Source organism: Equus caballus, chromosome 16 (genome assembly GCF_041296265.1).
Source record: "Equus caballus isolate H_3958 breed thoroughbred chromosome 16, TB-T2T, whole genome shotgun sequence".
NCBI classification, from domain to species: domain Eukaryota; kingdom Metazoa; phylum Chordata; class Mammalia; order Perissodactyla; family Equidae; genus Equus; species Equus caballus.
Window position 1 is genome coordinate 57,992,250 of NC_091699.1, and position 13,539 is coordinate 58,005,788.

The following is a 13,539-nucleotide window of genomic DNA, read 5'->3' on the forward strand; positions in this document are numbered from 1 at the left end:
CCAGCATTTGCAATGACTAATTTACACAAACATGCTACTGAAATGGGAGGCTTTCATATATGTCAGCAAGTGAAAAGTGAGGGGTTGAATGAAGAAAGTCCAAAGGGTTCTTAAAGAAAACTTAATCCTAAGGGAGGAAGACATCTTCACTGGTGGAATTTCTGGCACTGTAACAGCAGAGGGCAGTGCAACTGGCAGGGCCTTAAGGGAACCAATCACAGATTCTCCAAGGACCCTTGGATAAGGCAATAACTGTCCCCAGCTCCTCTTCTCCAGAAAGGGCTCAAAGGGCTGGATCCCAGGGTCTTTGCTCCAGGAGGCCCTGAGGGAAGCTTTTGCTCCTGGCAGGGACTATGATTCTAGAAACCCAATGGATTTGACTGTCACCAGCAGGCTGGATTCAAGGCTCAAATTTTAGACTGATATGTACCTTCTCCTTGGGTTCTGTTCCCAAACCCTCTCCACCCTCTGTCCAGGCAGCATTGCTGGGTTCCTAGAGAAGAGAAACAGGCTTTGTTCCAGAGACCCCGGCAGGGAGTCAGAGCTGGGGCTCAGTCTCAACTGCTCTGTCACCAGTTGTAGCACCCGGGCAGGACACTGCTTGATCCTGGCCTTAGCATGTCTTTCTGCAGAGAGGGGAAAGGTTGAGATGTCCTTCTCCTGCAGCATGCTCTGATTTTGGTATCCCTGGGGGTTCTTGTTGCTTTAATAACAGGAGTGTGTGTTACCCTTTCCTGCACTTAGGGGGTCAGGACATCTTCATGACAGAGGAGCAAAAGAAGTACTACAACGCCATGAAGAAGCTGGGCTCCAAGAAACCACAGAAGCCCATCCCACGGCCCCTGGTGAGCCCCAGAGCTTCCCTCTAGCAAAGTGTGTCTGGAAATCAAACCTACCAGCCTATATCTGTGCTGGGTGGGGGTCTGGCCAGTGCCCTCTCTGGAGGAGGAGATCTAGGTTGAATTTGGGGATGAGGTAATGAGAGTTCCCAGGCATGGGGAATGAGAAGTCTACAAGAAGCAACTCTGATCTTCTGCAGTGAACATAGCTCCTACAGGTGCTCCACATAGACCTGCTTAGGGAAGTACTGAGTTCCCCAACAGGTTTAGGGTTCAAGCATAGGATTGGGAGCAAATGAGGCTAAATGATAGTAAGGGTGGTTAGAGCCCTGAGATGAAACATTTGTGTGGTTACACATCATGATCTAGGTTGCAATGGATCTCTAGCTTCACCCTACATTCCAACTCATGCCTACAGGTAGACAGAGGAAATGGCCAAAACCCAAAACCCCTGGGATCTGTGGACCATTCTTGGTCACGGCCAGGTTGCACAACAGGAACCAAAAATTATCCCACTCTAGTGTTTAAAGATTAACCAAAACCTAGTGCCATACTCCACTTTATTCTCAAAGACCCTAAGAGACATGCCCTTTTATTCCCCCCATTAAATGCAGCACCCAAACCATACACAATATCACCTAAGTTCTTCTCAGCCCTCTGCCAGAAGATGGAAAACAACCTCTGGTTGGCCCCTGTTGGGAGTGGATGAACAGGTTTGTGAGTGGGAGTATTGCTAAGTCAGAAACATACAACTGAACCTCTTAAGAGAATTTCTGAGCCATCCACTCCAGTGAATGGAATTGGCATCTTGTCCCTTTACATAACCTTTCTGTGGTTAAGATGCAGCATTTATGAAGAAACTACAGGTACTGCCCATGGCACAATCCCATTAGCCTTTCCCCACGCAAGGGCAAAGCCTAAGGACCTTCAACAAAGGAACAGATTATGGAGACTTTCATTCTGTTGGCCAAGGCATTAGGATTTCTAAATCAAGACATGAGGTTTGCATAAGTCACTAAAAACTTCATGAGCACAGAATCTTGAAACATTTACAAGAGAAAAAAAATGTTATAAACTTTGATATACCTTACTTGGAAACCGGAGTCATGAATTTATTACTATTCTTAATTCTGATAAGAACTGTTACAATAGGTGGGGCTGGCCCCGTGGCCGAGTGGTTAAGTTCACGCGCTCCGCTGCAGGAGGCCCAGAGTTTCGTTGGTTCGAATCCTGGGCGGGGACATGGCACTGCTCATCAAACCACGCTGAGGCAGCGTCCCACATGCCACAACTAGAAGGACCCACAACGAAGAATATACAACTTTGTACCGGGGGGCTTTGGGGAGAAAAAGGAAAAAAATAAAATCTTTAAAAAAAAAAAAAAAGAACTGTTACAATAGGGAGTGATAGGACGTTCAGACCACTGCAGGGGCAGAGGGTCCTCCCAAATCCCCCAGGAGATAAAGATAACTGGGCTTAGGTGAGCCTGAGGGAAAGTTCTTAATGTTCATTGAGTACCGCTCTGCCAGCCAGTCCAATGGGCAAGAATAGGCTCAAAATTAAAAGATGTAGGTGAAAGGCTGAGCTCAGCCAAACAGAGTCAAGTCAGGGGCAAAGGAAGGAGGATCCTGAGAAACCAGCAGCTGAGTGCATGTTGACCTTTACCGGTTGCTGGACTGATGTTGAATCCACATTTGAACTAGACACCGAGGAGTTCTGTGTAAGGGGCAACCTTGGCAAAATCATGACAGTTTTTGGTACCTTTCCTAACCCACTCTCAATCTCTCTATAATGCCTCAGCTTTTCCCCTCCTCATCAACCAATCCCACAGGCCACTATAGCTTCCTCCTCTCAAAGAGGGCAATTTCCCTGGGACAGGGTGGGCTGCATTTCAAAAAGGGACCCTGGAGAGGACACTATCTTAATATAAAGGTAGGAACCTAATGTTGAAATTCCAGGCACTGCAATAGGAGTGGAATTCAATGGTTGGGCAGGAAGATGTACAACAAAATCACCATTTCTTCTAGCTAAGCCATAACCAAGATCCTCCCACCTTGGCACTGGTGGAGGTCCTCCATATGGATAAGAGAAGAAAGGCCTCATAGCCGAACTGTGTTCCTAAAATTCACCATCCTTCATGATGGTAGGGGTGTATACTAGCTTTGGGGGAGGAACATGGCTCTTTCCTTAATATTCAGGTCCAAGCATGGCAAACACTCTCTCCTTAGCATAGCTGAGGCAAGGCTGGAACATTTAAACAAAACTTTGAAATCTTAAGGATGCCAAAAGAGAAACTAGCAGAGCAGGGCCCAAGCAGCAACTGCATATGGCTGCCCTCCAGAGCCCACAGGCCTTGGCCCATCACAGCTCCTGGCCAGCATCCATACAGCAGGCAACATCTTGACACACACAGCACAGTGGCACAAGCCTGGTCATCTGCCCTCCCTAAAGTCCAGAGCCAAGAAAGAAACCCAAGGAAAACGAGAAATTCCCTCCTCCACCTAAGACCCACCTTCCCAGATCCAGCTTCCTTTTCACCAGATTATTGGCACTGGAATGCTCATCTTCATCCCAACAGGAGTCCCAACAGGTCAAGCTAGTCAGATAAGCAGAGCATTGGCACAGGAGTTCTGCCCCACAGGTGCGTGGGTGCCATTTCATGGCAGGACCAACCTGGGTCAACATAGGGACATGCATGTGTAGCACATACATACTACCTCTCGCCACTAGCGAAGCCCAAGTTCTAAATATTATGCTTCATCCATAGCAAAGACTACAGCTTCCACAAGACTGGTAAATTTTATTCTATAACATTCCCTGCTATTGAAATCACTAAAAGGACGTTTCACATACTCCACTTTATAGGAAAATAATAGGCTCCAGAATGTCACATCATCAGTCACCCACTTCATCATCTATGAGAGCACCGAGGGTTGCAAAGGAGTGATCCCTGCCCACAGGCTAAACCAAGAGCAGCCAGCAAGCTGCTCCACCCCCATCATCCTAATATCCAGGGCAAATCTGACACCCAGATGCTTAGCAATGTTGTTGCCTGATCTGTTTAATTAGAAGTCATGTGGCCACGAATGGGCCTATATTTTTTCACCGTTTTCAGTGATGAAATGAAAGCTATTAGTGATCCAGCAATCCCCCTCCAACCCCAGAAAAGATGTGAGCCAGCAGTTATACCTGGAGCCAGACCCACTTGGGGTTGATTCTTTGCTCTAACCCCACAGGGTAGCAACACATCCCCATCATGAAGCAGACAGCAGGAACCAGCCTCTGTCACAGCCCTTCTTCCCTCTGCCTGCTTTGCAGCTCCTGGGAGCTCCATGGTAAAACTCATGACAGGTTCCTCTCTTCCCCCTCATAGCTACTCATGCAGAGCCCTGCACATAGTACACATTCAGTGACTGCCTGTTGTACAGAATTAAATTTAATCAAATCTAGTAGGGTGGCCTTATAATTGTATTTGAGGTGTGGATAACAGAGCTGTCCATTCTGTCATCCATTCATCCTTCTATGTATTGAGCATTTATTGTGTGTCAGGCAATATGCAGACAATGGGGATAGAGCAGTGAGCAAGATGGAGAAAGTTCCTACCCTCACAAAGATTACAGTCCATTGACACAGGAAAATAATTAGCAAAAATCACACACATATTAATTCACAGGCTTGAGACATTGCCAAGAGAGAAAGAATGGGGTGAAAAGCAAAGTGTGCCTGGGACTGAGCCTTGAGGAGCTCTAACACCTAAAAGTTGGGTAAAGAAGATGCAAAAAAGAGAAGCCAGAAAGGAAAGAGAGAAAAAAAGAAAGTAAGGCATGAGGGGAACCAAGAAAAGAGTTTCAAAGTGGGGGGGGGGTGGTAAGCAATGTCAACAAGTGTCCTTCAGGTTAGCACTACAGAGGTCATCAGTGACCTTAACCAAAACCATTTTACTGGCAGGATGGGGACAAAAGCTATGCTGTTGTGGGTTAGAGAGGGAATGGGAAACAATGATGACACACAACTCTTTTAACAAATTTCGCGGTGAAAGTGAAGAGAGAAGTAGGGTGGTAGCTGGAGGGAGATGTGAACTTCAGGAAGACTTTTCTTCAAGTTAGGAAAAACTATGTCATTAGAGATTTAGCTAAGGACGTGAGGGATAATAGCCAAGAGTGGCCAAGTGTGGCTAAGAGCTTCACTCACTAGTCATGAAGCAAAGGGGCCGGAATGTTGGTAAGTGGCAGCATGAAGAGGAGGTGGAGGTAGGCTAGCTAGATGACACAAGCTTCAAAGGAGGAAGGGTTTTACAAGACACAGGAGGAGCAAAGGTCTGGAAGTGACAAGGGGAAACAAGAAGGACCTCAGGCCTGCCCCATATGCCTGGGGTACATGGGTCGGGTGGGGAAGAATGAGCAGCCATTGAGAAGGAAGAGATACTCGCAGATCAAGGAGAGTGAGTGCCAAAGAGGTCAGGAGAAGGGTTTGGGAGAAGGTGAGGGGTGGAGAATGGGGTTGGGATCAAGTACTCACAGAACAGTAAGATGGTAACAGCACAGGAAAGACTACAGGGCCATACTAGGAACTTTTTTAAAAACAGTTTTTTAAAAAATCTGTTATAAAAATAGATAGGTAGAAATGATCTCTTGGTTATCCAGACCACTCTGCCTCCCTCCAAGGATGCAAACAACCAAGACTTGACCCCATGCCGTGTACCTGCATTTGTTTTGACATCTGCACAGCCCCAGGCATAAAGAAAACATTTGCAAGACTAAGTTGTACCATAACACTTAACTTTACCCTCGAGTCAATAATTTTGCAAGCAGTTCTTGAACTCTTGCTATATGCAGGGCACTACAGGAACACAAAGTTAAATAAGACATGGCCCCATCCTCAAAGAGCTCATTGTCTAATAGAGAAGACAGGAAGTATACCTGAAACGCTAGAACTCAAGACTGACTGTAAAGGCTGTGGGAGCCCAAAGAAAGGATGGAACAATGTGGTATGATGTGATTAAGGAAAATTCTCTGGAGGAAGTGGGACTTAAGAGAGATGGCTCACTCAAGACTGTTGGGATTTAGATAGCCAAGATAGGAGACTAGAAGGGCATTGCAAATGGAAGGTAGAGCATGGCCAAGGACAAAGTGCCTGGTGACTTCATGGGACCAGGAGAGGTAATGAGGACTTAAATTGAGGCAATGAGGTAGAATCAACTAAGAGTGAGATTTTGGAAGGGCTAAGAACAGGACTTGGCTTCTGTTTGGATGTGAAGTATGGTGTGAGGGAGACAAAAGATTCAGACTTTAAAAACCCATCTATGATGTGGTACATATATACAATGGAATACTACTCAGCTGCAAAACAGAACAAAATCATTCCATTTGCAATAACAATAACATGGATGGACCTTGAGAAAATTATGTTAAGTGAAATAAGCCAGCGAGAGAAAGATAATCTGTATATGACTCCACTCATATGAGGAATTTAAAACTATGGACCAAGAACAGTTTAGTGGACACCAGGGGAAAGGTGGGGTGGGGGGTGGGCACAAAGGGTGAAGTGGTGCACCTACAACATGACTGACAAACATTAATGTACAATTGAAATTTCACAAGATTGTAACCTATCAATAACTCAATAAAAAAAAAAAAAGATTGGCACCTGAGCTAACAACTGTTGCCAATCTTTTTTTTTTCTGCTTTTTCTCCCCCCCCCCAAAAAAAAAAAACATTTTCGTAAAGCAAACTGGAACTAGAAAAATAAGCTCTATGTGAGGATTGTGTTGGCCATGCGACCAAAACACCACAAGCAGTGCCCAGCAGAGAATAAGACCTCAATCTATGTTTGCTCAGTGACTATGTGATTGGATCAATGAAGAATATTCCTCCAAAACTGCTATGTATCGGATGGTAGTGTGCTTCTAACCTACCACCTAGGCAATCTCCAGCTTTATCTCTTACCATTTGTTGCCATGCATTTTATGACACAGCAACAACAAATTATCAGTAGTCACATGCTCAGTTTATGCTCTTTTCCTTCTCGCTACAATGGGCTATTTTCTCCCTCCCTTTATACTTTCCCAAGTAAGCCTTCCCACTTCAAGACTGTGCAAATATCACCTATAACATTTTTTAACAGAAGGTAATTATATTTTTAAACAGACTAACTTAAACTTTATAGGTGATTAGTAAAAATAAAATATATGTGTATATATAAATACACAGTCACAAACATTAAAAAAAAAAAAAAAAAACCCATCTATGGAGAACAACACAGCCCCTTCAGATGCCTGGTTTATGTTGGTCGAAAGGTCCTGATGTACCATCTCTTGTTTTCTCAGAACAAGTACCAGGGCTTCGTCTTTGACATCGTGACCAGACAAACTTTCGACATTGTCATCATGGTCCTCATCTGCCTCAACATGATCACCATGATGGTGGAGACTGATGAGCAGAGTGAAGAAAAGACAAGAGTCCTTAACAAAATCAACCAGTTCTTTGTGGCTGTCTTCACGGGCGAGTGTGTCATGAAGATGTTTGCCTTGAGGCATTACTACTTCACCAATGGCTGGAATGTGTTTGACTTCATTGTTGTAGTCCTCTCCATTGGGAGTAAGTTGGTATCAAACATGGTGGGGAAGCCCAGCCTCTGTTTGGGGTTGTTTTGGCTGCTCTTGCAAAATCAAGGGGACAACCAACAAACTTTTAAAACACATGCTATATGCCAGAGGAGACCCATATTTGCTGCCTTCTAGGAGCAGCAGACTTAAATTGCCCCTGGCCTTTCAGTGAAATGGAGAGGTTCCATTTCATGCTGTCACAAAGTGTTTTCAGGCACCTACTGGGTGAACAGCCATTGCCAGAACTTTGGGGGCTGATAGGGAACAATCACTCTTCCAGAGAACCTAAAATGATGGAGTTTCCAGTGGGCCTTATCTTTGTGGTCTTCAAAGCAGAGAGTGGTTGATGTGATGTGAGGTGAGCCATAAAATACTTTCTGGAAAGGGAGATGGGTTTCCAGAAGAGTAAGGAAAGGCTAGGGGGTGGGGCTGGCCCCATGGCGAAGTGATTAAGTTGTTGCGCTCCACATCGGTGGCCCAGGATTTCACCGGTTCGGATCCTGAGCATGGACATGGCACCACTCATCAGGCCATGCTGAGGCAGCATCCCACATGCCACGACTAGAAGGACCCACAATTAAAATATGCAACTATGTACTGGGAGGATTTGGGGAGAAAAAGCAGATTAAAAAAAGACTAAGGGGAGACTGTTCAAAAGAGATTCTTAAGTCAAGGGTCTGGAATTAAATCTCTATATAACTGTCTACTTAGGGAATATGAGCGATAGAAAAGTCAAGGGATCAACGCCAAGAGATCAGTGCTGTTATGGCCTAGTCTGGGTGGTGTTGAATGACAAGCCCAGTATTTTGAGGTCAGTGGAGTTCAGAGAAAACGAATAAAGTCAGAGGCTAAAGTGGGAAATGGAGCCGACATAATTGAGTGCTTGCTGAGTTCTGAGCACTGGGCTAGGCGCCATGGATCTTCACAGCAACCCTGTGAAGGAGTGTTACTATCTTCATTGTATACATTTAAAATTGAGCCTCTGAGATTAAGAAAGTTACGCGAGGACATAGAGTTTGTAAAGGGCGGAGCTGAATTTAGACCAGGCTAATGTTCTTCTAATGAACTAGCCGCCTCCCAGCAACAACCAGGAGACTGTCCCTGGCCTTCCTGTGGTTTAGCCGAAGTTTGGCCCTATGAAGGCCAAATCGCAGCACACCAGCTCTACCTTGCATTATAAATCTACCTTGATCTATTATATCATGACCTGCTCACTCTTCATGTCAGGGCATGGCTGTAGATTTAATTACCCATTGATTTACCATGAAGAGCTAATAGCATCTAAATACAACTTGGCAACACTTAATCCGTCTCCCTACCCTGCTGCTGAAACACAGCCTTGGGTTGTGTTTGTTTGAGGGATTTAAATTTATTTTTGTTTTTTGTTTTGTTTTATTTCTCTGTTGCTGCTATTTTTTGTAGGAGGTTTATTTTGTTTGTTTGTTTATTTGTTTGCCTCCCAAAGTGAGAGATTCTAAAGGCCATTTTGATTTTATGTTAGAGAGGGGAGCTTTCTTATGTGACTTCCCACATCAGTACTATAGGAATAAAATATACTCAGAGTACTCAATTCTATAATGGGGACACCTTAACTATCAGTTCCTATAACCCACACAGCAACACCATCCACAGGGCAGAAATCACTCAGACAGAGAACTAGAAAACAAGTGAAAGAACCCACCTGTTCCTCCTTCTGCCCTCTCTCCCTCTCCCCATTTCTTCCTTCCCGCCAGCAAGACATACTGTTCACAAGTATGAAGATTCATTCTCCCTTGTAGTAGATGTAGACCAGTTGGCTGACAGAAACTTGGGAGATTATATAGACACATAACGTATCCCACACTATGAAAAAATGTCCCAGTTAAACTGAACTTTGAGAGGGACTTTTGTAAAGATTTTATAATCCAAAATTATAATTATTTCCAAAGTGTCCTCCCATTTCTTTCCTCCTTCCAACACAATACTGTGACTACCAATGTTCATATGACAAAAGGCAAGTAGGGGAAGAAGGTGAAGCGAACTGTAGCAAGGAGAGAGCTTGCTGCCACGCCCTCACCGTTTTTCCGGAGAGGCTTTGAATCCTGTCTTACCCAAAGGCTTTGCCTAATCTTTGGTGGTCCCAAGGCCTTCACAGATCCCCCAGACCTCACTCCACAAATCTTCGAGTTAGATATCAAGTAGGAAGTCATATACATTCTTCATCTTTCCAACCTCGTTCATAGTTGGGATGGGGGGCTGTAACTGACCCTAAACGAGCTCATCTCCAGGTCCTAACATAGAGTTCAAATATAGCTGGAAATGAAAGAAACAAATAAAAGCCATTATGCAGACAGCTGGCCATTCAAAGCCATTTTGCTTTAGCTGTCAGCAAGTTGCCCAACTCCTCAGGCCCCCTTATAATTAAAACCAGGCTCTGTACAATTATCCACAGGACTATGTGCCAGGAACTGAGTCAATCTTCGCAGTAGGAGATAGAGAGATGAATCATAGGGGGTCCTGGCCTTCACAAAGCACAGGACCAGGGTGGAGGAACAGGCATGATCCAAAGGCTGAATTTTCAGGGACGAGCAGGGTCTGTTGTCATATATAGAAACAGATAAAGGACAGTGTACATATGGAATATGGTGTAATCACTTCCAGATGAGCTAGGCTGTAGAACATCAGGTTTTGACCATGGAGGTTGACTAAGAAGATATTCCAAGTAAAGGGAAAGATAAGAACATGGTAGGAAGAATGAGGCTTGCTTGAGGGAGAGAGGATTTATACAATAAACATTCACTGAGCCCCTACTTTAGGTCAACCACAGTGCCAGGTTCAGAGGGTCCAGAGTCCTTGAATTCAGATGCTCATGTGGAGGTCCATACGGAGCAGAGATGAGGGATGAGCGAATGTGATCACGGCCAACTTTGTCAGGACTCACGGCTGGAAGTACTAATTAGATCATTTCCCCTTTCTTTGAAAGGCCTGATGTTTTCTGCAATTCTTACGTCACTTGGAAATTTCTTATCCCCAACACTCTTCCGAGTCATCCGCCTGGCACGAATTGGCCGCATCCTCAGGCTGATCCGAGCAGCCAAGGGAATCCGCACGCTGCTCTTTGCCCTCATGATGTCCCTGCCTGCCCTCTTCAACATCGGCCTGCTGCTCTTCCTCGTCATGTTCATCTACTCCATCTTTGGAATGTCCAGCTTCCCCCATGTCAAGTGGGAGGCTGGCATTGATGACATGTTCAACTTCCAGACCTTTGCCAACAGCATGCTCTGCCTCTTCCAGATCACCACGTCAGCTGGCTGGGATGGTCTCCTCAGCCCCATCCTCAACACGGGGCCCCCCTATTGCGACCCAAATCTGCCCAACAGCAATGGCTCCCAGGGGAACTGTGGGAGCCCAGCCATGGGCATCCTCTTCTTCACCTCCTACCTCATCATCTCCTTCCTCATCGTTGTCAACATGTACATTGCAGTGATCTTGGAGAACTTCAATGTGGCCACAGAGGAGAGCACTGAGCCCCTGAGTGAGGACGACTTTGACATGTTCTATAAGACTTGGGAGCAGTTCGACCCAGAGGCCACCCAGTTTATTACCTTTTCTGCCCTCTCAGATTTTGCAGACACCCTCTCTGGCCCCCTGCGAATCCCAAAACCCAATCGGAATATATTAATCCAGATGGACCTGCCCTTGGTCCCTGGGGATAAGATCCACTGTTTGGACATCCTTTTTGCCTTTACCAAGAACGTTCTGGGAGAATCTGGGGAGTTGGATTCTCTGAAGGCAAATATGGAGGAGAAGTTCATGGCAACTAATCTTTCAAAAGCATCCTATGAACCAATAGCAACCACCCTCCGATGGAAGCAAGAAGACATTTCAGCCACTGTTATTCAAAAGGCCTATCGGAGCTATGTGCTACACCGCTCCATGACAATCTCCAATGCCCCGGGTGTGCCCAGGGCTGAGGAGGAGGCTGTGTCACTCCCAGATGAAGGCTTTGTTGCGTTCTTGGCAAACGAAAATTGTGTGCTCCCAGACAAATCTGAAACTGCATCTGCCACATCTTTCCCGCCATCTTATGACAGTGTCACTAGAGGTCTTAGTGATCAAGTCAACATGAGCACATCTAACTCATTACAAAATGGGGATGAAACTGCCAGTAAGGAAGCCACTGCCCCTGGGCCCTAGTGAGGACACTCCACCATGGACATGTCCAGTTCTGATGTGTCCTTCTGCTCTGTGATAACTCTTTCCCACTACAGGTGGCACCCAGCTACCACCTTACCAATGCATGCCACTGGTCACAATGTCAGAACTGGGCAGGGAATGCAGTTGGCACCCACCTTTGGAGAAGCCCACACACACCAACAGGAGTCAGAAGCCAAGAGAATTTCCACTGTGACTTCCTTTTTGACTTTCAATATCAGATGACGGGTTCCCTTACTATCCAGAAAATGTCCCTGGTCCTTTTATTTTGATTGCGACCAGAGCTTACATTTACCAAGACAAACTTCTCAGGACCAGAACTTTCAAAGATATATGGCAGGGATGTTGCTGAATGTCCAAGGTAGTCCTCTGTGAAACACCACATAGAGATTGGCAATGTCATTTAGGATTTTGCATGACTGCATGTTGAGAGCTGCCAGACAATTGCTCTGGCCCAGGGTAATCCCTGTGGCCTATGTCATGAAAGGCCTCGGAGATATCCATTAAAATAAATATTTTTAAAGGGATGTCAAGACTGAAGTTATACCTTAAAGCATTATTTTTTTTACATTATGTGAGACTGACACGTGTCATAAATCACTTCTCCTTTACTTTCAGGGTTCCTGCTATCTTGCAGTTTGAGCTCGAGACTGGGTAGGGCAGGAAGGAGCGCTGTCCTGGGAACTAGTTCTAATCCTAACTCTTCCACTGATTGCCTGGGAACCTGGGCCAAACCCTTTCCATTCTGAACCTGTTTCTCCACTGGGAAAACTGGTGGTAGAGGGAGACAGAATGGATACTTTCTCTAGCCCTTGAATTTCATGTTGTAGAACTCAGTGGTGCCCCACTCAATTTAGATGAGAAAACACTCTTTTCTAAAGCTGCAATAGTCAGACCTTTCTGCTGTGTAGCTAAGGAGGCAACTTTTGGATACATTCCAGAAACTATTCCACATCTCATAGACTTTAAGGAGGAAGGTTTTCTTATTTCCCTTGGACCAGGGCACCATAATTAGTATGATCAAAAGAAAAGGGACATTTTGATAAAGATGATCTGGGAGATAAAAGATTTGGCCAATATTTTCTTTAATTCATCCTATAAATGTTATTAAGTATCTATTACATGGCAGGCGCTGCTCTAAGCACAAGAGATAATGAGAGGTAAATCCCAAAAGATTAATTGGATTTATGCAGTGAATGGAGCAAGGGTTGTCAGAGGAGACTATTCAGCCCAAGGCACACGGCAAGTCTTAAGAAGAAGGAGAGCAAGGAGTTCATGTGACAACATAGGACATAAAGGATGTTAATGACAGCCATGATCTTCTATTAACTCTTGAGATATTCCCTGCCACAATGACAAAGATCACATCAATTCATTGATATGTATTTGGTGACTTCATAAGATTTCCCATTTATATAATTACAAAGCCTAGAGGCTGATCTACCTTATGTGCCTCACAGATACAGATTTTTCTGGGGCCTTGCTCTCCTTTCTCTATCACTGTTAGCCCATCAGAGGCCAAAGAGGCTTTCAAGATAATTGTTGTATGTGGCCAGCCCCGTGCTGTAGTGGTTAAGTTCGGTGGACTCCGCTTCGGAAGCCTGGGTTCACAGGTTCAGATCCCAGGCGTGGACCTACACCACTTATCAGCCATGCTGTGGCAGTGACCCACATACAAAATAGAGGAAGATTGGCCTATATGTTAGCTCAGGGCTAATCTTCCTCAAGCAAAAAGAGAGGAAGATTGGCAACAGATGTTAGCTCAGGGCAAATCTTCCCCAGCAAAAAAGATGCTTGTTGGGGTTTGCCAGCACCCACAGATGCAGGTTAATAAGATGACAATGGCATAGCTGAGGCAACAGGCTGTCCCAGTACAAATAAGCTATTCTCTGGACCCCTGGT

At 45.2% G+C, this 13,539-nt stretch overlaps 1 protein-coding gene across 9 annotated transcripts in view; it reads left to right on the forward strand.

The window, feature by feature from the left end:
* Nucleotides 1–12,160, forward strand: part of SCN10A (sodium voltage-gated channel alpha subunit 10) — a 110,425-nt gene extending 98,265 nt beyond the window's left edge. For all 9 annotated transcript variants that reach the window (XM_070238933.1, XM_070238940.1, XM_070238936.1 and 6 more), the window contains 3 exons: nt 745–845; nt 7,165–7,435; nt 10,406–12,160. In XM_070238933.1, the coding sequence (XP_070095034.1) occupies nt 745–845; nt 7,165–7,435; nt 10,406–11,619 (1,586 nt within the window). In that variant the 3' untranslated portion in view covers nt 11,620–12,160. The remainder of the gene's footprint in view (nt 1–744; nt 846–7,164; nt 7,436–10,405) is intronic.
* Nucleotides 12,161–13,539: the final 1,379 nt, after the last annotated feature.